The 26,008-nt window shown below is 41.8% G+C and overlaps 1 protein-coding gene across 1 annotated transcript; it reads right to left on the reverse strand.

Annotated features, from left to right (window-relative positions):
- Positions 1-424: 424 nt before the first annotated feature.
- On the reverse strand, positions 425-26,008 carry ALLC (allantoicase). Its single transcript, XM_030554203.1, has 11 exons — positions 25,919-26,008; positions 23,606-23,656; positions 18,661-18,748; positions 17,295-17,420; positions 16,073-16,152; positions 13,241-13,373; positions 8,656-8,811; positions 3,079-3,152; positions 1,890-1,998; positions 976-1,103; positions 425-577 (listed from the first exon to the last, which is right to left on the reverse strand). The coding sequence occupies exons 1-11, from the start codon at positions 26,006-26,008 to the stop codon at positions 425-427; spliced, it is 1,188 nt and encodes a 395-aa protein (XP_030410063.1).

A 26,008-nucleotide genomic window follows, 5' to 3' on the forward strand; every position in this document is an offset into this window, starting at 1 on the left:
GTCTCTGATTTATTTTTATTTTAAAATGCTATTTCTTTTCACCAGTAAGACACTGCAGGTAGTGCATTTTAGGGTAATTAGTGGATTTACATAGTGGTTAAAATAATTAGGCCTTCAATTTTGATTTTCACAAAGATGAGCTATGATCACCCAGGAGTGCACTGTATTATCATAGATTGATTTTCCCCAAAAAATACATTTCAGCAAAAATATATTACATTCATTATTTTCCTAGGAGTAGAGAAGTCATTGTATTATTGTACAGCCATAATACATACAGAATTGTTATGTTTGAATTATTGCTGGGAAAAAGTCATGCTTAGTTTAATGCATGTGTACCATTCAATGAATATTCAAGTTTCTATAACGGGGAAAAGTGAACATCCATTCTATAACCCTTAAAGCCTTTTTTAGAAAATCCTCTTCATTTGCTTGTATAAAGCAGAGTCCGTGGGAAACCCCAGAGACGCATCCTACTTACACCTCCATCAGGAACAATAACGAGTCTCACATGAGTGATTACATCCTGCATTTGTAGGGCAGTGCCGTCAAAGAAATGCCTCTTGTTAGGCTTAAGCTAAAACAAAAATGTAAGGTAAAATTGGCATACTTAAATACTGCCTTTTAACAGAATAACTGTTACATATAGACAGAAGGGTGCATATGTCCACTAAAACTTTAGCTACAGATAAAATAGATGAAATTCAGGTACACAGAGAAGAAGCTACAAAATTCAAGAATCCAAAATAATCTCCTTATTTGATATACTGTATAATGCTTCTCCATCCCCCAAGAAAACAAAAAGATCATGAAAACAAGATGCGTATCCACTTTTGCTTACTATACTGTGTAGTTTTGTCCTTGTAATGTTTGGAAACTGATCTCCTCATATAAAAACCCACAAAACGCTTTTTTTTTTTAAGCATTATTTCAACAGTCCACAGTGCTCATAGGATCTAGAAATAAAAGCCTTACCTTTGTAAAAGAAAGCAAAGGATTCCATTTTGGATTCTGTTTAAGGTTCCATTTCTGTGTTATATACTCTTTTTCTTCTTCTGTGTTCAAAACACAGGCCTCAAGTTTGCAAGTATCTGGAAAGTTACCTGATGGCAAACAGTAACATGCTTTTGTATATTTTTGTCGCATTATAATTTTCTTAAGATACATTTATTTTATAAACTAAATTTAGGCTTTTAGAGCTGAAACACAGAGTAATGAATTTCACAAAACACAGGTTTGATTCTTTACGTTTGTAGTGCAGTGATGGCTAGAAAAAATAAGAGCTGGACAAATAATTAAAAAGCTATTTACAAATATTTTAATATAAAAAAATCACAAAGCTTGTATTTATTCACGAATATTAGTGAATTATGCACCCGCCTCTGTCACCAGGACCAATAATGGAAAACATCCACATAATTTATTCCATAAATTCCACATTCATCATACGATATTTGTTCAATAAAATACATTTTTCTACAAATACTTGAAACCTACTGCTTGAAGGAATATGGTTTGACTCTTTGTAACAATTGATATAGAGTGCTCAGATTCTCCAATCCGTTCAATTGGGTGACTTTAATGGAATCAGGATTTTAATGACAAAATTCCCACGGACTTCAATGGAGCCAGGATTTCACCCAGTGACTGCCCTCAAAGATTCCCCCAGCATCGAGGACTCCTCCCCTGACTTAGGGCAGTCCTGGTGCTGATATGCCCAGCAGAAGGGAGATACACCCTAGATGCCCCTAAGCTTAGCTGATCATCAACTGCTGAAACTGTTTAATTCCACCTTTCCTAGTGGTCCTGCACAATATATCTATGGTACAACATATATTTTTGGTATGATCAATAAAATACACGGGACAAACAAGAAGCATTTGTTCTACCTTTAAAGTGATTAGTGTCTATTTCAATGTGAGTTATTACACAAGGATGTGCCAGCCGGAAAACTGCCCATTCATTCCCTGGCATGAGGAGGATACCTTTCTCATCAGCCTGAAAATAACAGGGAAAAACCTTTTACATGGTTCGGTGAATCACAAAAATAAAAAAGGTAAAGGTAAGGCATGGTACATTTTTGCATTTACTAGCTGAACTTGGTTTCTTAAAAGTACATTTTACTTTCAGACTATTGAATGAATCTGATTAAACACCGGATCCCCAACCTTCCTTCTGACAATGAGAATTTTTTCTGCAAAGAACTACATTACCCCAGTAAAGCTACCTTCATGGAATGGGTTAGAGCCCTATTAATAGGACTGAGTAAGATATGGAATCTGAAGGTCAATACAAATATAATGCATTTAAAGAGAGAATTCACAAGAGATTCGGTATGTTTTGTTATGGATAGCTGTTATGTAGCTTTCTTCTTTAAGAAGAAATCCCATTTTTAGAGGCTGAAAGCCAAAATCATCCTAATTTTAAAGTTCCAATAAAGAAAAGTGAACTAAAGGAGTAAACAAAGCATCTCTTTCCAGTTGCAGGTGCCAGCATTCCAATCATTCCACATATCACATCATATGCAATTCTTACGATAAGCATTAAACCTGTTTTCCATTATTTAGGGCCCCCTTTGACATCAGTGGCAAAGCTCCTATTGACTGCAATGGATGCAGGATTAGGCCATTAATAATTTGCTCCCTTTAAAGCTGTTTGCACATTTCTCAATAAATATTGCATCCTTTGACTTTATTATTTTATCCATTTGTCTCTCTTAAGAACCTGATTCCCAAAGATGATAGAGCTGTAGTAATAATCATCTCTCACATTAGTGTAGTTCATTTCATTATCAAGAGAGGTTAAGAATCCAGACAGAGATGGTGAGAAAAAGACAGACCATATAGGGCCTAATAGCTTTGAACTAGACCTAGAGAATATATTGCAATGCCTACAATATGAGTTTCTGCTACCTCCTGGGAACACAAGACACCTCTAAGAAAATATTATTTTAAGTTTTCCTTTAAATCTTCTCAAGTTTCTCTAACACACACACACAAACATATATATACACCTCTTGTGGGAAAAAAGAATTGTAAACAGATCTAAAATCAGAACTGTAACTCATTTATTCCTTACTTTTAAAACTGGTGGCCTGTCCGGTCTTCTTGCTGTTTCCCAACCATCTTCCATAGATGTTGCTCTTCCTAGCCCTACAAAAATATGTAACTGTGAACAGGCTCCCCCTTCAGCTCCTGGAAACCGTGGCTGGTAAGTCCTTTTTGTGAATTAAGCAGCACGTAGTGTCCAGCAGGGTATCTCCACCAAGTGTCTTTATTGATGTTTATATTCCAAGTACATCACAACATAGCAGCAGTCATGTGTAGCCCCTCTCCTTTCTTTTCCTGTCATTTTATGGTGCAGCAGACTCAGCATGTGAGACTATGAGTGTCAACTACCTCAGTTTTCACATAAGCAAAAACATCAGTGTCCTGTATCCTTAAGAAAGCAAAGTGACGCTTTTTTAACGTTACCCCACTTTTCCAGTACTCTCACCAGTCCTTTTGGACTATCTTCCTTCGTCCCAAGGCATCTTAGATACTTTATGACTAACTTTTTCTCTATGTAATTATCCTTGCATTGCCACAGCAGATGCTCAACTCTTTCTTAGACTTTGCATGCATCACACAACCCATCTTCATGCTTGTTTAGCAAATATAAGTTACCATTCAGTTCACAGCGAACTGTTAGCACACTAAATATAGTTAATTCATTTCTTCTGTCATAGTTATTAAGTACACTACTATCCTCATGTTTAGGACATATTTCATAGAACCTTCTTTCTTTTTTCTCTTTGGCCCATAGTTCTTGCCATTGCTTCCTAAGTTCTCTCTTAACCAAAATTCTGATGTCCTGTTTACTCAAAGAGATCTGTATATCAACTTCCTAATTTTAAGGCATTTTTCACAGTTTTTTCTGCCATTTCATTGCCCAATATCCCAACATGCACCGGAATCCACACTGTTACAATGTGTATACCCATTTTTACTACCTTTGATTTAGTGATTCCTGTTTTATATGGCTCCCCTTCTAATCACCATTATACCTGATAAAGAGTCAGATAGGATAGAACAACAGTCATAGCTGGGCCTACATCCCTTATCCAGGTGAATCCATTTGTGTCCCATGGAACAGATATGGTGAATGCTGCTAATGCCATGGTTGGATCATTGCTTCTGGTGCAGGAAAACCACATGGCGTAGTGTGATCACATCATTTTGGAAACCTGGGATAACCAGCAGTGGCTTCAGAACTTCTAAATTATGAAACAGACCTTCATGGAGATGTGTGATGAGCTTGCACCAAGCCTCCCACACCAGAACACTCGATTCAGAGAAGCCATACTAGTGCAGAACCAAGTGACTATTGCCTTGTGGAAGCTAGCAACACCAGACAGCTACCTGTCAGTTGCAAACCAATGAGAGGTAATAAAGTCCACTGTTGGCATCATGGTTGGGCAGGTTTGCAAAGCAATTAACACTGTGCCAAAAGTATGCACAGGGGCGGCTCCAGGCACCAGCACAACAAGCGTATGCTTGGAGCGGCAAGCCACTGGGGGTGCTCTGCCGGTCTCCATGAGGGTGGCAGGCAGGCTGCCTTCGGCGGCTTGCCTGCGGAGGGTCCGCTGGTCCCGCGGCTTCGGGGGACCTCCCACAGGCATGCCTGAAGAGGGTCGGCTGGTCCTGCAGCTTCGGCAGACCCTCTGCAGGCAAGCCGCCGAAGGCAGCCTGCCTGCTGTGTTTGGGGCAGCAAAATGCCTATAGCTGCCCCTGAGTATGCATGTCAATTCAGCCATCATAATGACCACAACATTGGATAGACTCTTAGATCTCTGAATTCCAAATTCAGGGATACAAAAGGCCATTCCCACTCTACCTGTGTAGTCTTCTGTAGAGTCATTGGTAGAGATTTGGCCAGAGAAATGGTGAGCCATTTGCCATGTATAAACTCATAAGTCATAGTCATCATATTTAATGGCCCTGCTCTTCCCTTTGTTTTTTCATATAATTCCAAATCCACAACGAGAGAGACAACTGTCCAGCTATAGTTCGATTTCCCATGACTAAAGATTTTAATTTCCCCAGACCTTGCTTTTCACCCAAGTCTTTTACCCATCTTATGACCCTATTAGCATATGGGAGTTTTTGTGGTGCCCAGTTACTTCTTGTCTACTTAATTCTCAACAGTCCTCATATATTTGTTTTGTATTCTTATCTTCACTATTTACATTAACCTTAGCCCAAAAGGCAAAATCTAACAATTTAATCCTTAAATTTATAGGCATTTCTACGGTTGCTACCTGAAGCACACAAAGGAGTCGTAATACTTGCACCACATGCAAGTCACAGAGCTTGGGCTTGCATCAGCCTTCTCTTTTGTGTATGCTGATTTAGAAGCTGAATTAAAGGCTTAGTATCCACAATATAGAACTGGTCTTTTTAATGTCCTGTACAGCAATAACAATGTGTTCCTATCTGTAACCCCAATTGTTCCCAGCAGATTCAGCCTATCTTTACATTTACTCTTGATATTATCTATATAACCTTTTCAAGTTCTTTTATCATCTAATATAACTTCTAAGAATGTAAAATTTTGAACAATCCGTGTTCTTTGTGTATAGAGATATAGGTTCCATTCTTCCCAAACTTTCTTTTTTGTGAAGATCATTCCCTTTGTTTTAGCAACTGAACTTAAATCCCCAAGTATCTCCCCATTCTGACATTCCCAGCCGCCTCTTTCATTGTCTCCACAGCTATCTTAAGTCTTCTGTGCTTGGCCCATATAATACAGTCATCAGCAAATAGAGTAATACTTATTCCTGCCCTTATACTCTCCAGAGATCATTAATCAGAACATTACATAGGGTTAGGCTGATAATGCTCCTCTGTGCAATACCATTAGTAAGTTTATAAATATTCAAAAAAGCCCCCTCCACCCTGACTTGTATGGTTCTATCACTTAAGAAATCACTTATCCACCAGAACATTCTTTTTTATTTCAATTGCGGATAGTGTATACAGCAAGCCTTCCCTCCATACCATGTCATATGCTTTTTCAATATCCAAAAAGACAACTGTCAAACTCTCTTTTCCTCATTTTTTTTTTGTATTTCTGTTTCTAATCTTACAATATGATTGATTGTGCATCTTACTTTCCTGAAACACTTTGTACACAATTTATAATTTCTATTTTTCCCCCAAGTATGCTACTATTCTCTAATTTATCATTCTTTCCATAATTTTGCCCACACATGATGTGAGGGCAATAGGTCTATACGCATCAGGTACTGTTCGTAATTTGCCATGTTTTGCTTGTTGCCAGTAGTATTCCTTTTCCTCATATACTGAGGAAATATTCCTTTTCCTCATATATTATTATATAATTTCAGTAAATCTTTTAAACTTCCTACTGGTAAGTGCTTGAGCATTTCACTACATATACTATCTTTACCTGAGACTGTTTTAACTGTTGTCTATAGATTTTTTGAGTTCCTATATGCTGAAATTTTCATTTAATATGTCATCTTTATATTCTACTCAGCCATGTAAGACTATATCCTTCCCTCTCTGCTTCCTGTTCTTTGGATACAAATGCTTCTATTCCTTTTTCTTCTTCCTAATCTGAAGCCATTCCTCGCCCATTACTTCTTCTCCTTCATTTTCCAACATAACTTCCAGCCTTTCACTTTCAGTCTGTATTTCCAGCTATGGTCAGCCAGTCAGCCACCAGCCCAAGCTGCCCCAGAGTTCCAAGCCCAGCTCTCAACCTCTCCCAACCTCACCAACAGCTGGCTCCAGCCCCCACACTGCTCCCTGGCTCAGCCTTTTTTACTGCTTCCTTTCTTCTCAGAGCTATCCAGCTGGTGAGCTAATTAGCTCATCAGCCCCCCAGGTTTCGTACAGGTGCAAGTGATCTCTTCTGCCCTTTCAAACGCAAACTAAGTCTCTCCTACTCTGAGGGCTTGTATGCATTACAGGTTATATTGATATAACATGTAAGCTACACCATCCTAAGCACCAGTATGGACAGTTCTGTCAGTTGGAGACCTTCTCCCACTGACATAGCTACTCCCTTTATGGAGGTGGTTTTATTATGCCAACAGGAGAGCTCTCTCCTGTCAGCATATAGCGTCTTCACCAGACATGCTACAGTGGTACAGCTGCATCAGTGCAACTACACTGCTGTAGCGTGTCTAGTGTAGACTAGCCCTAACTACAATCAGTGCTCTGGGTGTTCTACGAGACCAGGGTGCTGGCTTCCAAAGGGCTCAGTTTATAGCTACTAAGAGCACCCTGTCACAGTAACACAGTGGAGGGTATTCTCTATAAATCAGCTGTGGTTTCTCTCTGCTTTCAATATTTCTTCTGAATTTAGTGCTCAAGAAAGATGCTAGATTGTAGTTTCCAGGTATGTCAGCTTGCTGTATATCCACTGAACATGTACATTGCAGGCAATGGATATGCTATTTTCATCACATTGCCCCACCAGTATGCCACAACCATAACCAGGCAAGCCCATTTCTAGAGGGACCAGAATAGTTGTTACTATGTTCAGTTCAGTCCTTTGCTTCTGCTGAGACTGCCAGTGGTGGTGGGTTTTGTGATGTGAACATTTCTACACAGGGATATAGACTGAGAGCATCAAAAGAGAGGACGGATCATATCCCCCAAGAGCCACATGCGGAGGAGTGCTCCACTCATGGATCTCCGTTTTTTCACATGGAAGGAAGGCTCTGGACCCTCCAAAGCACCATTTCCTCTCCCTCCCTGACTTTCCAGACCTCCTCTCCACATGATCTGGGGTCTATGTGAGAGAGAGGATGGAATTTGGGAAGGGGCAGACCAGTGGTGGAAACATTACAGCCCCTGCCCTAGCCCAGTAGAATTTCCTTGAAAGAGTTAATACCACCCCAGACTATTCCCTATTTTGCATAACACACCCTCCACCATTCCCAGAACACACAGGGGTCCCTGTGAGCCACTTGAGGCCAACAGGAAGTCCCTGGTAGCATGGCTCCAGTGGAGTCTCACTGCCAGGGAGCTGAGGAGTATAGGAGAAGAGCATGGCAAGGAGTTCAGAACCTCTATATGGATGTATCTTGCAGATTCCAAGATATCTGCCATGTTTGGGGCAGCTTTTCTGTGGTAGAAGAAATAAAACCGTATTGTCTACATGATACAGAGGTTTCTCCATGAGGAAATCCTTGTGGTCTTCCCAAAGTTTTTGCCACAGGAGAAGATAATCTGGGCTCTGGCTACAGAATGAGCCATCTAATTGTAACAATTTATATTTACTACTGACCAGTGGCCTAGAAGTGAAATCCTTTCTTACAGAGGGCATTAGAAATCCTGGCCCCTATGGAAGATCTCATCTATCATAAATTAAGTTAACAAAGCAAATTTACTGAATTGGTAAGTTCATATAGCCATGTGGGTAGGGCCCAGACCCGCATCTCATGTGAGTTTTGTTTGAGAAAAGACTACAGGACTGAATCATAGTTCAGTAAATTCTATTTTAAACCAGTTATTGTGACTACTGTGACCAAAGAGGGAGTTTTTGTTAAACTGCATAGGAGAATGATTAACATTGATTCTATGCTTGAATACAGTTTACTTTTAGTATTTAAAACCAGAAATAGTAATGCCTTTAACTTACCTAGAATATTTCTTGGGTGGCCTAATTGAGCACTGCTAAATCCAACACAAATACCTCCATTCTCCATTGCCACCAAGTCATCCAAGTCATTTGGGCCAGAAGCTGACCAGTCTTTCTGAACAGCACCATACACTTTGAAACGTGCAATCCCACCATCTGTCAAAAAAATAAAATTACAGTGAATGATTTTATCTTTAAGAATGAACAGAACCATGAGGGCCTTGCTTATACATATTCAGAAGCAGATTACAGCACAGATGGCAAATGCAAGATGTACTTTCCTTTTAATCTACAGACTTTGGAATGAAAGGAAAGAGCTTGGATTTCAGTGTGGAAGCTGAGCACAACACGTTTCCACACAGGGGTTCTGTAGTTTATGATGTCATTAATAAACATCAAGACCAGTAGGATATCCGTGCAACACGTCAGTGCACTAATAATCCACAGTGCAGTCGAATCCCTTTAAACCATTGTGTAGAGTTGTAGTTTATAAAATTCACACTAAAAATCAAAGGGCAAAACTGATAGAAACATCAAAGAAGTTTTATAACAACACAGTTCTGGATATATTTGTGCATTCTAGGTATACTCGGTCCTGTCTCGGTGTGCTTGGGATGGATTAGGTGATCTCTTGCGATTCCTTCCAGCCTTACATTTCTATGATTGCTCCAAGGTTACTTCTCATGAGCCTTTCAGAAATTTGTTAAAAAGCCAAAATATTATTTTAAATGACAATTGAACATTTTTCTACAAAAGAAGCTGCTGTTATACAGTGCATCCTTTATCCAGATGTATACTAATGCATTAGGAAATTTCAATCAGGCAACTGTCATGTCTGGGGATTGGGCAGTCATGCTTCATGGTCGGAGCAGTGATGGTCAAAGGCCAGGAACAGCACCAAATGCAGAGCTAGAGTCAGGAACCAGGAGTCCAAGAGCTAGAGAGGCAGGCCCAACACTACAACTGGCAGTGGCAATAGAGTCCACTTTGTTGGAACTTCTCCTGGGCTTAAATAGGGTGCCTAGACCAATCAGGGGCCAAAGAGGAAACTGTCTTTCTGACATGGTACTTCTTGTGGTGTTTATCTCCGCAGGATCTACATGGCGGTGTGTATTGCTGCCAGGCAGTGGTGTATATATTTTTTAAATTGAACTCACCAAAAAATAAATTAAACTCACAAATTTTGAAATGCCAAGATATGCACATAACACAAAGAGGCTTCTCTGGCTGACCTCTGGTCCCTCATAATTGCTGCAAGAAGGCCCCATTCTGACTGACCATGAGCTTTCTGCTCCCTGCCACCAACTTTTATGTACAGAGCTACCTTTTTTGTCTCCCTGTTCTGCTCCATCCTCAGCCAGTTTCTCTCACCTATTCACCCCATACTGCTTCCTGTGCATGCTTCACACAAAAATATATAAGTGAGATCAGTATCAGGGAAATTAAGAAAAGAAGGCTGGGAGAAAACTGGTTGTTCCTACCAGAAACAACAGCTTTAGCCAGGACTGACATTGCTTGGGAGCCCTGGTCTGGCACCTCCTCCATCTCAGGTCCTCCTTCCTTCACAGTCTAGTGCTCTGGCCCTGGAAAACTGCCAGAGTCCTGAAGGTATAAAACTGCTCAGGACAGGCTAGCCTCCTAAGGGCTGAAGTCTATCTCACATAATTAAAATCACCTTTGGATCACTAAATGCAATCCAATCGTCAGAGAGAGGGTTATATGCCTAAAATAGATTTCCACTATTTCCCTATTAGCTGATGTGTTCATTTTGGAACTATTGACTATCTAGCAATTGTCTGAGACAGGGTTGCCTGATCCTGTGACCCAAAGATAAAGAAACCTCAGCACATTTAAGCAAAAAAGACTCAAGTCTAAAACATTAGCCTTCATTGCACAAGGAGCCCAGCATTTGAGGGTGCTTCTTTGTTTTTCTGCTGATTTCTGAAAGTCAGATTTTGCTGCATTCACTTTGAATTTCACAGGACATTTTCTGGTTCTGAACCCCAAAACACCAAGTGAACTTAATGAGATGCAAATTAAGTCTATTGACTTAGAATCATGAACCCCATGTGTGGCAGGGTGCAGGAATACAATCTAATCCCTAGCAGGGCCGGCGCAACCCATTAGGCGACCTCGGCAGTTGCCTAGGGAGCTAACATTTGGGGGGCAGTGACCGCTGTGGCCAGATCTTCCGCCGCCTCTGTTGGGAGTGGCATTTTGGGAGTGACACCTTCTGCCGCCTCTGTCGGGGGCAGCATTTCGGGGACAGGACCTTCTGCCACCTAGGGTGGCAAAAAACCTAGCGGCGCTCCTGATCCCCAGTGCACAAGAGTGAACTCCAGATGCCCTTTGAACACTTGTGAAAAAGGAAGGGCTGCTGGAGAGAAAGAGGAAGGGAAGAAGAGAAGAGGACAATACCTGGGGGAAGTCAGGGCTCCCTACCCAGATTCTGAAGGTTAGGCTAGCCTCCTGGCTGGGAAATTTTTTTGTTTGTAACCCTTTTGCTTTTGTTAACTTGTTTGCTTTTTATTTATAAAGATTATGTCGTGCTAATAGACTTTACTGCCTATTGTTCTGTCTTGTTTCTGCTTGATCATCCCATTAGCCAACCAAAAGCAGTCATCTAATCTAATCATCATACCAAGTCTTATACCTAGCCCAGCACTTTGCTAGTTACTTTATTTCAAACTAGTTGCTCTCTTCCTGTTCTGATGGCAGCTGTAAGTGGGACTGGATAGACACAGAACCAGCCAAGAGGTTGTTAAATACCATAAAGAACGAGGAGTATTTGTGGCACCTGAGAGACTAACAAATTTATTTGGGCATAAGCTTTCGTGGGCTAAAACCCACTTCATCAGAGGCATGCAGTGGCAAATACAGTAGGAAGATATATATACACACAGAGAATATGAAAAAATGGGTGTTGCCATACCAGCTATAATGAGACTAATCAATTAAGGTGGGCTATTATCAGCAGGAGAAAAAAAATGTTGTAGTGATAATCAGGATGGCCCATTTCCAACAGTTAACAAGAAGGTGTGAGTAACAGTAGGGGGAAATTAGCATGGGAAATAGTTTTACTTTGTGCAATGACTCATCCACTCCCAGTCTTTATTCAAGCCTAATTTAATGGTGTCCAGTTTGCAAATTAATTCCAGTTCTGCAGTTTCTCTTGGAATCTGTTATTGAAGTTTTTTTGTTGGAGTATTGCAACTTTTAGTGTAATTGAATGACCAGAGAGGTTGAAGTGTTCTCTGACTGGTTTTTGAATATTATAATTCTTGACATCTGATGTGTGTCCATTTATTCTTTTGCATAGAGACTGTCCAGTTTGGCCAATGTACCTGGCAGAGGGGCATTGCTGGCACAGGATGGCATATATCACATTGGTAGATGTGCAGGTGAATGAGCCTCTGATAGTGTAGCTGATGTGATTAGGTCCTACAGTGGTGTCCCTTGAATAGATATGTGGACAGAGTTGGCAACGGGCTTTGTTACAAGGATATGTTCCTATGTTAATGTTTTTGTTGTGTGGTTGCTGGTGAGTATTCGCTTCAGGTTGGGGGCTGCCTGTAAGCGAGGACTGGCCTGTCTCCCAAGATCTGTGAGAGTGAGGGATCGTCCTTCAGGATAGGTTGTAGATCCTTGATGAGGTGCTGCAGAGGTTTTAGTTAGGGGCTGAAGGTGTTGGTTAGTGGCGTTCTGTTACTTACTTTGTTGGGCCTGTCCTGGAGTAAGTGGCTTCTGGGTATTCTTCTGGCTCTGTCAATCTGTTTCTTCAGCAGGTGGGTATTGTAGTTTTAAGAATGCTTGATAGAGATCTTGTAGGTGTTTGTCTCTGTCTGGGGAACTGGAGCAAATGCGGTTGTATCTTAGAGCTTGGCTGTAGACAATGGATCATGTGATGTGGTCTGGATGAAAGCTGGAGGCATGTAGGTAAGTATAACGGTCAGTAGGTTTCTGGTATAGGGTGGTGTTTATGTGTCCATCACTTATTAGAACTGTAGTGTCCAGGAATTGGATCTCTTGCGTGGACTGGTCCAGGCTGAGGTTGATGGTGGGATGGAAATTGTTGAAATCATGGTGGAATTCCTCAAGGGTTTCTTTTCCATGGGTCCAGATGATGAAGCACATCAATGTAGTGCAATTAGAGTATGGGTGTTAGGGGATGAGAGCTGAGGAAGCATTGTTTTAAGTCAGCCATAAAAATGTTGGCATACTGTGGGGCCATGCAGGTACCCATAGCAGAGCCGCTGACTTGAAGGTATACATTGTCCCCAAATGTGAAATAGTTGTGGGTGAGGACAAAGTCATAAATTTCAGCCACCAGGTTGCCATGACATTATCAGGGATACTGTTCCTGACAGCTTGTAGTCCATCTTTGTGTGGAATGTTGGTGTAGAGGGCATCAGCTGATGTGCACAGGCTGAAATTGTGGAAAAGCAGCATCATTTCCTCCATAACCTCAGCCATGCAGAACACACTAACACAGCTACCACTCTTAAATACCATAGTTCAGGAGTCTCTCTCTCTCACTCTCTCTCTGTATATATGTGTATTACCTGGATATATAAAAATAAATTACCTGGATAGATATTGAGCCTTATGTGAGTCCATTTCCTCTTACAACTGGCAGAAAAATAATTGTGGCTAGTATCAAGGTATCTTGGTTTCAACTCTTTCATAGGAACCAGAAGAGTCCATTCATCTGACTTCATCTGATAACAAATATTGATTAATTAGTTGTCTGAGTCAATGTGACGGATATTCTTCTTTAGTCCATATGTTTATTAATTAGGCTTAATACAGCCCAGTATGTTCTAATATATTTGAGCCCTTATTTCTCTACCCCATACATGCTAGAATTCCTTTATTTATCACCTGTGTTTTACAGGTAGGGTTGGGATGGTATTTGCATTCTAAGCCCCAGTGTTTATACAGTTTCAAAATAATTACCTTTGAGTTAAACTTTCAAAGAAATTCATCAGTCATGTAAGAAAGTTTGAAATAAACCATCCATTTTTGAGGATTGACCATTCAGATGAAGGTGGGGTTTTCTTTAATTAAATGCGTAGGGAAGTACTTTCTATTTTCCCAATGTTTTATTTACAAATAAATAAATACATGATGCTAATATAATGTTGAAGCTGAGATTTTAATTACAAAACAAAAATGAAATAAAGAGTTAAGGAGCCATATTCTGCTCTCAGTTACATTTGGTGTTGGTCTGAAGTAACTCCACTGGTTTCAGTGGACTGACTTTTGACTTACACTAGTGTAACTCTAGTATATATTCCTAGAACAACCTTAAATCCAGGTGCAATGCAACACAGACTTTATAGGTCTGATTCTGCAGTCCTTACTCAGGCAAATATCCCATGGTATTCAAGGGAGGAAGATTGGATGATCTTGTGATTCGGAGTCAGGAAATTGAATTTTTATTCCCAGCTCTTCCATAGACTTCCTATGTAACCTGTACATGACCATTTTCAAAAGTCCCTTAAATTTGGGTACCCATGTAGAACTGATAAATGAAATTGTTTTCAATTGTTCACTTTATTAATGTAACTTCTGTTCACCATTCACTACACTTGCCTATACTGTAACTTCTGTTCCATATTGTAATTCAAACCCCATTTTAAAACACTCACTCCATTTTGTAAAAGCTTCCTCCAACCTTCATTTTTGCAAACCTTGCTGTAATCTTATTAGTTTAGTTTAGATGTGTGAATGAGGTATGGTATGAATGTTCAAATACCAACAGCTGAAGACCTAGACAACAGCCCTAAACAAAGTAAGAAGCATCCACCCTAAAAAGAAAAGGACAACAGAACAACAGAAGGAAGATCAAAGCCAGGTTCAAGGCTGAAAGTCACGCCTGCAATTGATGGGTGATCAATCTAAACCCAGAGGCAGCGTGACACAGCAAGACCTATAGACCTATAGACTAAAAGCCTATAAAAAAGAAGGGTGAGATGAGAGACTATGGGTAACATTCTGCTGCCAACATGGAAGAACATCGGTGCCTGCCCAACAGAGATCCAGTTCAGCCTTGTGCCCAGCTTTCCTGGCCAGTTAGCTGCCACAAGCTACGAACCCAAGCTGCAAAATCAAGCCATGAACTTAAGCTATCTTCAGGACTGGTAACTATGCAGCAGCTGCAGAACACCTGATGAATGTGGATGTGTGTGTGTGAATGTATGTGTGTGTGTATAGGTATTAGGTATAAATGTGTGTGTGTGTGTGTGTGTGTGTGTGTGTGTGTGTGTGTGTGTGTGTGTGTGTGTGTGTGAGCGCGCATAGGTAATAGGTATAATGTGTGTGTATAAGAATTAAGATATTAGTTATTAGTCATAAATTGTTATCATAATAAATGTGGCATCTTTGTCTTGTCCCCTTTAATAAGATCCTGCTGGTTTTCATTGGTCTAATATAATTGGTACAACACCCAGCTTAATATGTTTAAAGTATCTAAAGCAGGGCTAGGCAACCTTTGGCACGTGGCCCATCAGGGAAATCTACTGGCGGGCCAGGACAGTTTGTTTACCTGCAGCATCAGCAGGTTCAGCCAATCGCAGCTCCCACAGGCTGCGGTTCACCCTTCCAGGCCAATGGGGGTTGCGGGAAGTAGCGTGGGCCAAGGAATATGCTGGCCACTGCTTTCTGCAGCCCCCATTGGCCTAGAATGGCGAACTGCAGCCAATGGGAGCTGTGATCAGCCAAACCTGCGGATGCTGCATGTAAACAAATCGTCCCGACCTGCCAGCGGATTTCCCTGACAGACTGCGTGCCAACGATTGCCAATCCCTGATCTAAAGTCTGACACCTAAAAATGGAGGCATCCAACATGAGGCCACAAGTAAGCAAGATTCATTGGAACAAAGTGGAATTAAATGAAGAAAAGCCTTGTACAGGACAACTAAACTGTCATGTCAATTATATACTTCACAGTAATGGCCTGTTTATTTTTTTAAAACATAATAAGTGACTTGAGAACTCTTGAAAGGTGCCAGCCCTGAAAAAGGAAGTCCTATACTCAAGGCAGAGGTACAGCACAGGCGTGCAAACTTCTCTAGGCTCTCTTACAGATACATCTCAACACCGTTTTGGAGGTGCCCCCTCTAAGTGTGAAAGGATAATTCAGTTTCCATGCCCACTAAATTGTTGCCCTCTTTGCTGACAGTGCCAAAGTAAATGTGCTGGTTAAAGCCATCAGCACAATTGGTATTATGGACACCCGCTCACAAGGATCTGGATTCAGATCAACACTCATTCTAATAATAGATCTCTGAAAAGCTATCAGAGTTCAACATTAACGCAGAATCAAATTAGGCCTAATTCCAACTATGATCTAGAAGTACAAGCTTCTGTATCCCATTAGAATCCCAAGAACCGCCCAGCCTCCAACAGACTATACCTTCTTGACAGCTTTTAACTCTTCATCTGAAGCTGCAGTTCCTATCCTGTCCCCTCTTGGCCAAAACTCTGGTAAATCCACTGCAGGAGCAATATAAACACATGCTTAATCAGTAACTAGTGCTACTGAAATATTTTTGTTTTTATACTAAAATATATAGAATGACAGAAGTACTAAAAGCACTATTTGATCAGCTGAGTAATGCCATCACAAGAAGCTCATCATTTTGTAGGAATACTTATTTTAGGTGGACCATGCCTATAAAAATATATTATGCTGGAAGGCATTTGATATATTATTTCTACTAACAAAAATAAGTCATTTAGCTTAATTATTTCAAATTTTTTTGCTTTACAATAGCTCAGATTTTTCTCTTTGAGCTAAATCCCACCTCATCTTCTCGAGCCCCAGAGTAATCCCTAGCAGTGGAACCACTGCAGTTCTGCTGTTCAAAGGAAGAGCTGTATAGAAGACAGTGGAGGAACATAGCAGGGATATGTAATATCAGCGCAGAACGGACCCACTCGAGCAACCAGTGTAGCACCAGGCAGGGAAAGGAGGAGATAGAGCCAGGGCAAGAAGGGGTAGAAATGATGATAAAAGATTTTGCTCCTACATGGTTTTTCCCATCATTCACTGTGGAAAGGCCACACCCAGAGCCATGGATACACTTCATTCATTCTAATGGAGTAGTTCTTGAGCCATCTAAAGCTTGGTGGGAAGAGTGGCGAGATTTCTCCCATGGTACATCTGCTTGGCACCCAGCCTGACTACTCAGGCTGGTTTTTTGGACTCTGGATTTAGCCCTTTTTGGAGGATTTTCTTTCTTTAAGAATTAAAAAATGTGTAATTCTCTAAAACGTGTTTTGTTATTAAGCACACACAACACCGTGGGGTAAGTGATGTGAACTTGTGATCTAAAACAATGAAAGTAACAGCTGCATTCTCCCATCATTCACAGCCTTGGTCACCCAGTGTTTCTGACACTACACTGCCAGAAGTGCTGTTTTCCCAAGGTGATATTTCCAGGAATTACATCACTCCAGCCACTAACACTGCAATGCCTGAAATTTAACTATTTTATCTACAATAAGAAACAATTTATTGTACTTAACTTTATCCCATAATAATAAGGCTCTAATAGTAGCAATACAATGTAAGGCACAAATAGCTCTTCCGCTAAGGTACCTGGAGACCTGATATAAATTAATGTATTAGTTACCTTGCATCAGACATGCTGCTTGAATTGATATACGAGGAGCAGAGTTTCCAGCAAAGAAAGATGTGTTTACCTCAAATCCATGGACAATACCTGGTACTCCCAACTGGATAATACACCAATCATGTCCTGAAAGACAGAGGACAAACTGCTTTTCCAGCTAGTTTAATATAACACCAGGGAATAAAAGCAGCAATTCACTTCAACAATATTTAGTAGGTACAATCCTGCTTTATAAATATGTTTAAGAAAAGGGCTCAAGCTGTTAACTTTAAATCCAGATACAGTCCTCCATATGACCAAAATTTGGAGGTGTTCAGTTCTGTGGTTTTGTAAAATCAGCTTATGTGTAAAACAATCCAAAAGCTACAACACATTCCAATTAAGTTTTGAAGGAATTTTCATGTAATCAAAACCTGAAGAACTCCATAAAGACACTAAGCATACTTGACAAAACATGAATAGTACCAACTTGCTTATTGTTATAATGGCATTTTGAAGAGTATTAGATATTTGGATTTTAAAAAGCTGTGTGGTTTCCTAAGGCCTTGGACAGAAAATCAAAGGATAAGCTGACAACTCTTTAAGAAAGCCAAGTTTGGAATAATTCTATCTGGTTGCCTTTTCTCAAGATGTGGCGATGTGCATGTATTTGGGAGAAAAGATGAGCTCAGATGACAGAATTTGGATTCAGATCTGGATTTCAAAACCCAGAATTTTGAGTGTGCTTGTACCAGGGAGTTTGGTTCACACCAAATAGAGGACATTTTAAAAATTCAGATGAAGACCTACATCTAGATTTTGAATACATCTAAGTTTAGGGGTATTTGGATCTAGCGTTTTGGTTTGGGTCCATCTCTATTTTGGAGTGAGCAATGGCAGGTTTAGGAGTCTCTCCAAATCACTACAAGTGTATATACAGTACTTGTACTTCAGATAAAAACAAAACACAAAAGAGCAGGTCATGACAACAAAAGCCATCTCAGAATGTACACTTAATGCACAAAAAGAACTCAAACTCCCAGGAAGTTTGTAAGCTGTTTCTGGAGCTTTTTCAGTATGCATTAAACTCATGAATTTATCTACTGGTTAAACGCTTGCCATTCAGTAGAACTGTGCAAAAATTGAAGGTCTGAATTCATATAGATTGGACGAACCCAAGCCAGTAGTTTTAGTCCATGTGGTGGTTCACACTGTGAAAGATTCATTTGGAGTTTCTGGTTCATTCAGTCCCAGCAACCCCAAGCTCACCACTCTCAAAACTGGAAGGCTTCATAATGATGTCAGTCAATGTCATCTCCTCTTCCCACCTCTTCTGCAAATCCCCTACTGTTACTATTTATTAAGTGACTAATATTAAGTGTATTACCTGGAATCCTTTTCCTCCTTGTCTCCCATCCATCCATCCACTTGCCATAATCAGTAAATTCGTCTGGTTTAAGAACTGGACTCTTCTTCTAAAAAATAAATAAGAACAACAGGCCATATTCTCTCCTCACTTATACCAGTACTATGCCACTAAGCTTAGTGTACTGAGCACTGAATTTTGACCAGCACAGAACATGCAGGTTTCAAGTCACTTGACTGATTTTATTAGTAAAGGAGCATATAGATGTCATTCTAGTCTCTAGAAAAATATCAGATGCATCAAACAATGGATTTATACTGATCTACTCGGGCTGAGGAGCTGAACTTCCATGTGCCAGTTTTATTCTTTCCGTTACATATCCAGGTATCAATTCAGAGTAACCCCGCTGATTTCAGTGGGATTTTTGCATGTGTAATGATTGTAGGAACAGTTTGCTAACTTTTTTTGTATTTTAAATGGAAGTATTTGAAATTCATCATAAATTCTAATCAGAGCTAAAATGTACTTTGAAATTGCTTCCTCAAAAGAGGGGTAGTCACAGGAAGAATGTGTGCAAAGAAAACTAGTTAACTAGTTTTAAGATGGAGCTTGAAAGCTTTATTAACAGGATTATATGGCAGGGTTGTCAGCAAATAGCAGGAAACTGCACTCTGCAACATAGGAAGTCCCTTCCACTCTTCAGTTCCTATGTTCCTAAATGTTTGGGCTAGTATTTATCAGGTGATGAAAGGAAATGGTAGTTGAGGCAAGGGTAGAGGGGAAATCCCACTTGATTCACTGAAATATTTTCCACTGTACTGTAATGCCTGAATTCTGATTATACCTGAGAACCTTTCAGAAGTTATTATTATAGTAGTAATGAGACAGCGATTGAAATAAATCAAGAATCAAGAATCAAAAAGTTTGGTAAGCATAATCAAGCCTCTACAAATGTTTCCTTTATTAAAAGTAGCAAGAGCCACTGGTCACAATGAAGATGTCAGAGGGGTAACAGGGGCCACCACCCTTCATTATTACCAACTGGCTCATTGTACAGCTACCTTATAATCTCTTTGCACAAGTGTAAATGACTTCATAATGGAAAAGACAATGCAGAACCAGATCCTTTGTTTCTGGTTGCCTACAGGCTATAGTAGTGTTTTGGGGCACGTGACAGGGCTCTATTAGTAGCACCCTGGTCACTGAGGTTGCTCCAGCATTGAGAAGAGTACAGGCTTATTTGAAGCCAATTAATCAATTTCCTTTGGGGATCACTGACACTTGGGTGGCGATTGCTGGGATAATGAGGCAATTGGCTCAGTAACTGGGAGGATATTAGTGGGAGGAACATAGCAATCAGCCAGTGAGCCTGGGGCTGAGGAGTGAAGGCTGTGTGGAATCTTCTACTTGCTGTAACCTTGCAGTACCCTGTGATACTTTGTAAAGAAAGAATAAATACACACATGGTGAAAATGTGTGGTATGTTTGTGACTGAGAGACCACACAGACTGGCCAGGCAGTGCACTACATGGGGTAATGACTGAGGTGCCGTAAGACAGTGAGGCATCTGGCCCCTTTATGCTCAAAACAAAAATGCACTTGCAAAAATTCCTTCTTTTTCATGTCTAAAACTGGTCAGATGTTTTCTTTTGGAAAATTCTGTTCTGTGGAATTGACATATTCCTGCGGAATGTGTCCATTCAGTCATAATGTTTGATGGAAGCCAGGCATCTGGTTTCCTGCCAGCATGCCGACCCACTGCCTGCCTCCCTGGGCTCCCCACCACTGCTTGACAAGTTGCCTGGTAGGATATTGTAGAGCCTAGGGTCCCTCTGGCTCTCTAGGCTGCCCAGCTTCTCAACTGGCAGGCATCCAGCTCACCGCACAGCCAGGGAAGCCAAACAGACAGCACAGTTCCCCAGGATGGCCAGCTTTCCAGGCTCAGGCTCTCCAGCAGCCCACCAAGTGAGATGTTGAGGAGCAAGGGCCCTCAGGCTCACTAGGCTAGCCTGTTCCAGGCTCCCCAGCTCCCAGACTACCAACTGAGCTGAGTGGTCTGGTAGCCAGCTCTTTGGGCTACTTGGAAAACTTGGTGGTCCACTTCCTGTCTAGCCAGCTTCCTGGCTCTAAGGGCTAATTGGGGAGCCACTGGCCATCTCCTTGATTAGCTGGCTTCCGTGGACTATAGGCTACCTGGGGTGGTGGGTGGCTAGGTCCCTGGCCACCAAGTTACCCAGCAGCCCACCTGGCTGACTCCCCAGCAGGCCTGATCTCCAGGCTGTCCAGGCTCCCAGGGAAGCCGCCAGCCAGGGAGCCTGATAGGCAGGCAGCCAGCAAGCCAAAAACTTCCATTTCAGTTCTCCCAACATTGAATGTTTCTGGAAATTCTTTCCTGCACAAAATTTCAAATTTTTAACATTTTATCTGCTCTGGTTAAAACACACACACACACACTCTCTCTCTCTCTCTCTCTCTCTCTCTCTCTCTCTCCCCCCCCCACCCCCCATGGCATCTTTAGAGAAAAATCTTGGACCTAGTAATTCTGCTTCTCAGAAGATTTATCATTTAGGATTCACACTCATCCACCCACCTCCCTCAAAGTTTGAAGGGAAGCCTATTTATTATTATTTATTTGTATTGCACTAGTTCCTATTGTGCTTGGCACTGTACAAACACACAGTAAAAAGGAAGTCACTGCCCCAGACAACAATCCTGGTTTACGCTCAAGAGGCAAGAGTTGGATGAAACCAGCCAATGGGTAAGATACAAAAGATGAAGTAGCAATGGGAAGTACTTCACATAACGCACAGTCTACTTGTGGAACACATTGTCAGGGGACATTGTAAAGGCCAAAAGTATAATGAGATTCAAAAAAGAATTAGACACATTCATGGAGGATAGGTCCATCAATGGCTATTAGCCAAGATATTCAGGGACGCAACCTCATGCTCTGAGTCTCCCTAAATCTCTAACTGCCAGAAGGTGAGTATGGATCTGTTCTGTTCTTTCCCTCTGAAGCTTCTAGCACCGGCCACTGTCAGAAGACAGAATACTGGGCTATATGGACTGTTGGTCTGATGCAGCCTGGCTATTCTTATGTTCTCATAATAATGCAAGCATGTTTTTGCATAACCAGTGCACACAATGGGGTTTGCTTCCTGCACAGACATCCTCAGCTGGTGGTGTTTAGCTCTACATCTTGATGTGTTTGTATTGTTCTGCATTTCAGAGGCATTAATTTTTCAATGATTGGCTTGATTCTATTTGGTGAACTTTTGCTTCTTGCTAATTTAGGATGTGACTGGAAGGTTCTACGTATTACAGTTACATTCCACACAAAAAAACCAATGGGGACCAAGGAGGTCTTGTGCTTTTACCCACTCCCACTCCCCTTAGACAACTAAGGAAGTTCTGCCTGTCTCAACTAGGGAGCCAAGAACAAGAATCTTGCAAAGGGAGAAGCAGAATTACAAGGTAAATAATTTTCCCTTAAAGCCAATGGAAGTAGCTTCCAAGTAACGTATACATGAAATTGCAGAGATACATTACAAAGATCAGTTGTCATTCAACATTTATATTGTGACAGTGCCTAGAGGCCAGCCAGCTCAGATCCATCAATATTGTGTTTGGCACTGTATAAACAAAATAAATGTCAGAAATTAGGGCTTGCAGCCAGAGCTGTCCCTAGGGGATGGCAAATTGGGGCGACTGCTCTGGGCCCCATGCTTTGGGGGGCCCTGTGAGGCAGTGCAATTGGCTGGCACTGCATGGGTGACAGGTGAACCACTGGCTGGGGAGGCTACTCTCAGCCCCGCCCCATCCACCCAAGGGAGAGTGCGCTGGGATGGACAGCATGTGGCAGTGCCACTGAAGCCTCCCCAGCACTGGGAAGTTGGACGGCGTGACCCCAACCCTCTGGAGTCATGCAGCACCACCAAAGCAGGGTCCTAGGGTGGGGTGGAGTGTGGGCATGGCCACGCCTGGCTGTTTGTAGAGGCACCGTCCGCCCCCACAACCTTCCCTACCTGCTCCTGGCACGGCCAGCCCTCCAAGTGATGTCACTTCCGCCCCGGGCCCTGCACCCCCCGGAGATAGCCCTGCTTGCAGCTGAGCCTGGGACCATCTAACTCCACGTCCTTAGTGAGCAACAGAGAACCTACAACTGAATCACAGTTGGCTGCAGCAGAATCACCTAATTGGCCAAACCTCCCAATTGGCTATCGGGATTGGCAGACCTGCTTTTAAGACCAATAGCAGCAGCAGGATATTGGCTGCTCAAAGGACTTGTCCATGGCTGTGTTGGCTCCTGTCAGGGGTGAAAGTAATATTAAATTCTTACCGGTAGGGGGCCCGGCTCTGGGCCTCCAGAAGTGGCAGGGCCTCGGGCAGAAGGGGTGGGGCTGGTGGGTCAGCGTCCCCCAGCCAGACCATCAATCGCCGCCCGGGGCTCCAGCTGCAATTTAAAAGGGCCCGGGGATACAGCTGCTGCTGCAGTGGCAGCCAGGAGCCCCGGGCCCTTTTAAATCACTGGCACCAGGGCAGTTGCCCCTTCTCTCCCCAACCATTGGTGGCCCTGCCGATAGGGTCCCTACTGGCAGGGCCGCCAACAGCGGGGTGCAGCGACATTAAAGCGCTGCCATGGGAGCGCTTTAACATCAGCTGAGTATGGGCCAGTGAGCTTCTTACTGATACACCATACCGGCCCGTACTGGCCCACTTTCACCCCTGGTTTCTGTACTTGCTTGCTCTTAGCCCTGCCTCACTCCAAGTAAACCAACTCTGACGCTCTCCTATGATTCCTCACTTCTGTCTTTGGCTCAACCCTAGGTTCTGACAGCTGACTCCCGCTCTAACCACTAGGCATGTCCTGGTCTCTGACAATAAATTACAGTCTCTGCCTCTAAAGCCTAAAATCTTTAACAGTCCATGCAAACCCTCCAAAGTGGTGAATGTCAGCCAACCATACCTTTAAGAGATTCTCCGCAGGAGCAAAAAAGTCATCCGTTGCAAATATTATCTACACAAATAAAAAAAAATGTACTATTTTATTTCATTTCCTAGTGAAATGTTATCCAGTAAAAAGAAAATATTACTTTGTCTAAAGGCTTATAGACATATACATATAAGACCATATTTAAAAAAAAAGGATTTCTTTCATTTCTCCTTCCAATACTCCAATGAACCTGCATAGAAACCCACTGAATTCAATTCTTTGTTTGAGGATCAGGCCCTTACTGTTCTTTCTGCATCTTTGTATGCATTTTCTTTCCAGTACTGTACTCCAATGAACCTGCATAGAACCCCATTGAGTTCAATTCTTTGCTTGAGGACCAGGGCCTCACTCTTCTTTCTGCATCTTTATTTACAAAATTTTTACCTACTGCTGTGACATAGGGAAGGGTTTGTTTCATTTTCTTTGTAAATAACTCATGATGCGTACACCTGAAAAACCTCCACCTTCTTGAGTGGTTCTTCTAACTAGAAGCATTGTTATGAGGATTCATATGACATGATGCAGAAAAAACAAGTGGACAAAATATCTTTTTAATCACAAACCAAGCTGTCCTTCCACTGAGGATTCTTACCTCCCCTTAGCTGCAGGACAAGAAGCCCTGCTAGTGGAAGTATACTACTGGTACCTCCACCAATGAGATACAATCCAGTATTTGTGAATATGTATTTCTGTTTTGTACATACATGTGTTAAACTGAACAATCTTAAGGACATGGTTCATTTTACAGCAGAGCACCTTTTTCTTTAATCTTCATCTAGTGTTGAGAAAAAAGTTACATTAACTATACTGTGGGGGACTTTTGTCCCCCAAATGCATTCAGAAACTAAGAACAACTCTTTAATGTTTTAGGTGAAAAATCTTTATTTAAATATCAAATTGAAAGAACTAGCTGGAGTCTCATTCAATGTGAATCTGCATGCAATTTTCACACATCAACATGAGTGTCGAGTTATCAGGGCATACAAATTCAGTACATTCTCCATATTGCTTGTGGTTCTTATGGTCAGCTGACCTTGGGCAAATTTAGCAGTGTCTAGGTGCTCCCATGGTGGCTGTTTTTTGATGGTAGCCAAGGGATGAGAGTGCTGCTTTGATAGGGATGGTAAGATGTTGTGTGTGAAGGATTCTTCTCTTTATATGTGCATCTACAAGTCATTCTCCTAGATCAGAGATCAGCAACATTTGGCATGTGGCCCGCCAGGGCAAGCACCCTGGCGGGCTGGGCTGGTTTGTTTACCTGTCATGTCCGCAGGTTCAGCCGATCGCGGCTCCCACTGACCGCGGTTCACCACTCCAGGCCAATGGGGGCTGCGGTAAGCAGCGCAGGCCAAGGGATGTGCTGGCCACCGCTTTCTGCAGCCCCCAGCTGGCCTGGAATGGTGAACCACGGCCAGTGGGAGCCGCGATCAGCCAAACCTGTGGACGCAGCAGGTAAACAAACTGGCCCAGCCCGACAGGGTAAGCACCTAGTGGGCTGCATGCCAAACATTGCTGATCCCTGTCCTAGACTGACAAGGAACAAGTGCCTTCTTTATCTTGGGCAAGTATGGTGCCAAGCAGGATTGTCATTGACCTAAATGATGAAACTTGAAATGCCAACAACATCAAACATGTTGAGGAAAAGAACCATTGGCCACCTATTTGTTTTGCATCTGTAGGAATTACATTCTTGCAAGATGGTCATTGTTATCTACACCACTTTTGTCACTCTACTGAAGAATTATGTGGGGTTTCTTTTTTGTCTCCTTCTACAACCTTGTCATAATGCATCATCAATAGCATTACTACCATCGTGTCCTTCTTTGGAACATAGGAAGCAGTATGAGTGACTCAGAAAACCCAAAAACACTGATGACAATTTTCTCTGTTGCAAAGTGGATGTATCTCACTGGGTATATCTAACTTCTTTCATTGGCTAGCTCCAACATAGGTCAAAATTTTGTTAACCTAGATCTTCAGAATTTGAACACTAGGAAAGACTTTGTGTTCCGATTATAAAACTGCAAATTAAGACTTGTGGGGTCTATTCCTAGCTCTGCCAAAGACTTCCTGTGTGACCTTTGTCAAATCCCTTAATTTCTCTGTGTTTCAGTTTTCCCATCTGTAAAAAGGAGATACTACTACTTAGCACACAGAAATATTCAGAGGCTTAATTCATTGGTGTCTGCAAAACACTTTTAGATCCTCAGTAGGAAATAGCTGTAGAAATGTCAAGTATAATCTGCACTAAAAGCACAATTTGTCTTTTGAACTGCATACATTTACCTTTCCTCCTACAGCCTCACACGCCAAGTCATTTAGATGTAGAAAGTCAGGTAAAACTTGAGTTTTTTCTCCTTTGAAATGAGCAGCCAT

The sequence above is a fragment of the Gopherus evgoodei genome, chromosome 3 (assembly GCF_007399415.2).
Source record: "Gopherus evgoodei ecotype Sinaloan lineage chromosome 3, rGopEvg1_v1.p, whole genome shotgun sequence".
NCBI classification, from domain to species: Eukaryota; Metazoa; Chordata; order Testudines; family Testudinidae; genus Gopherus; species Gopherus evgoodei.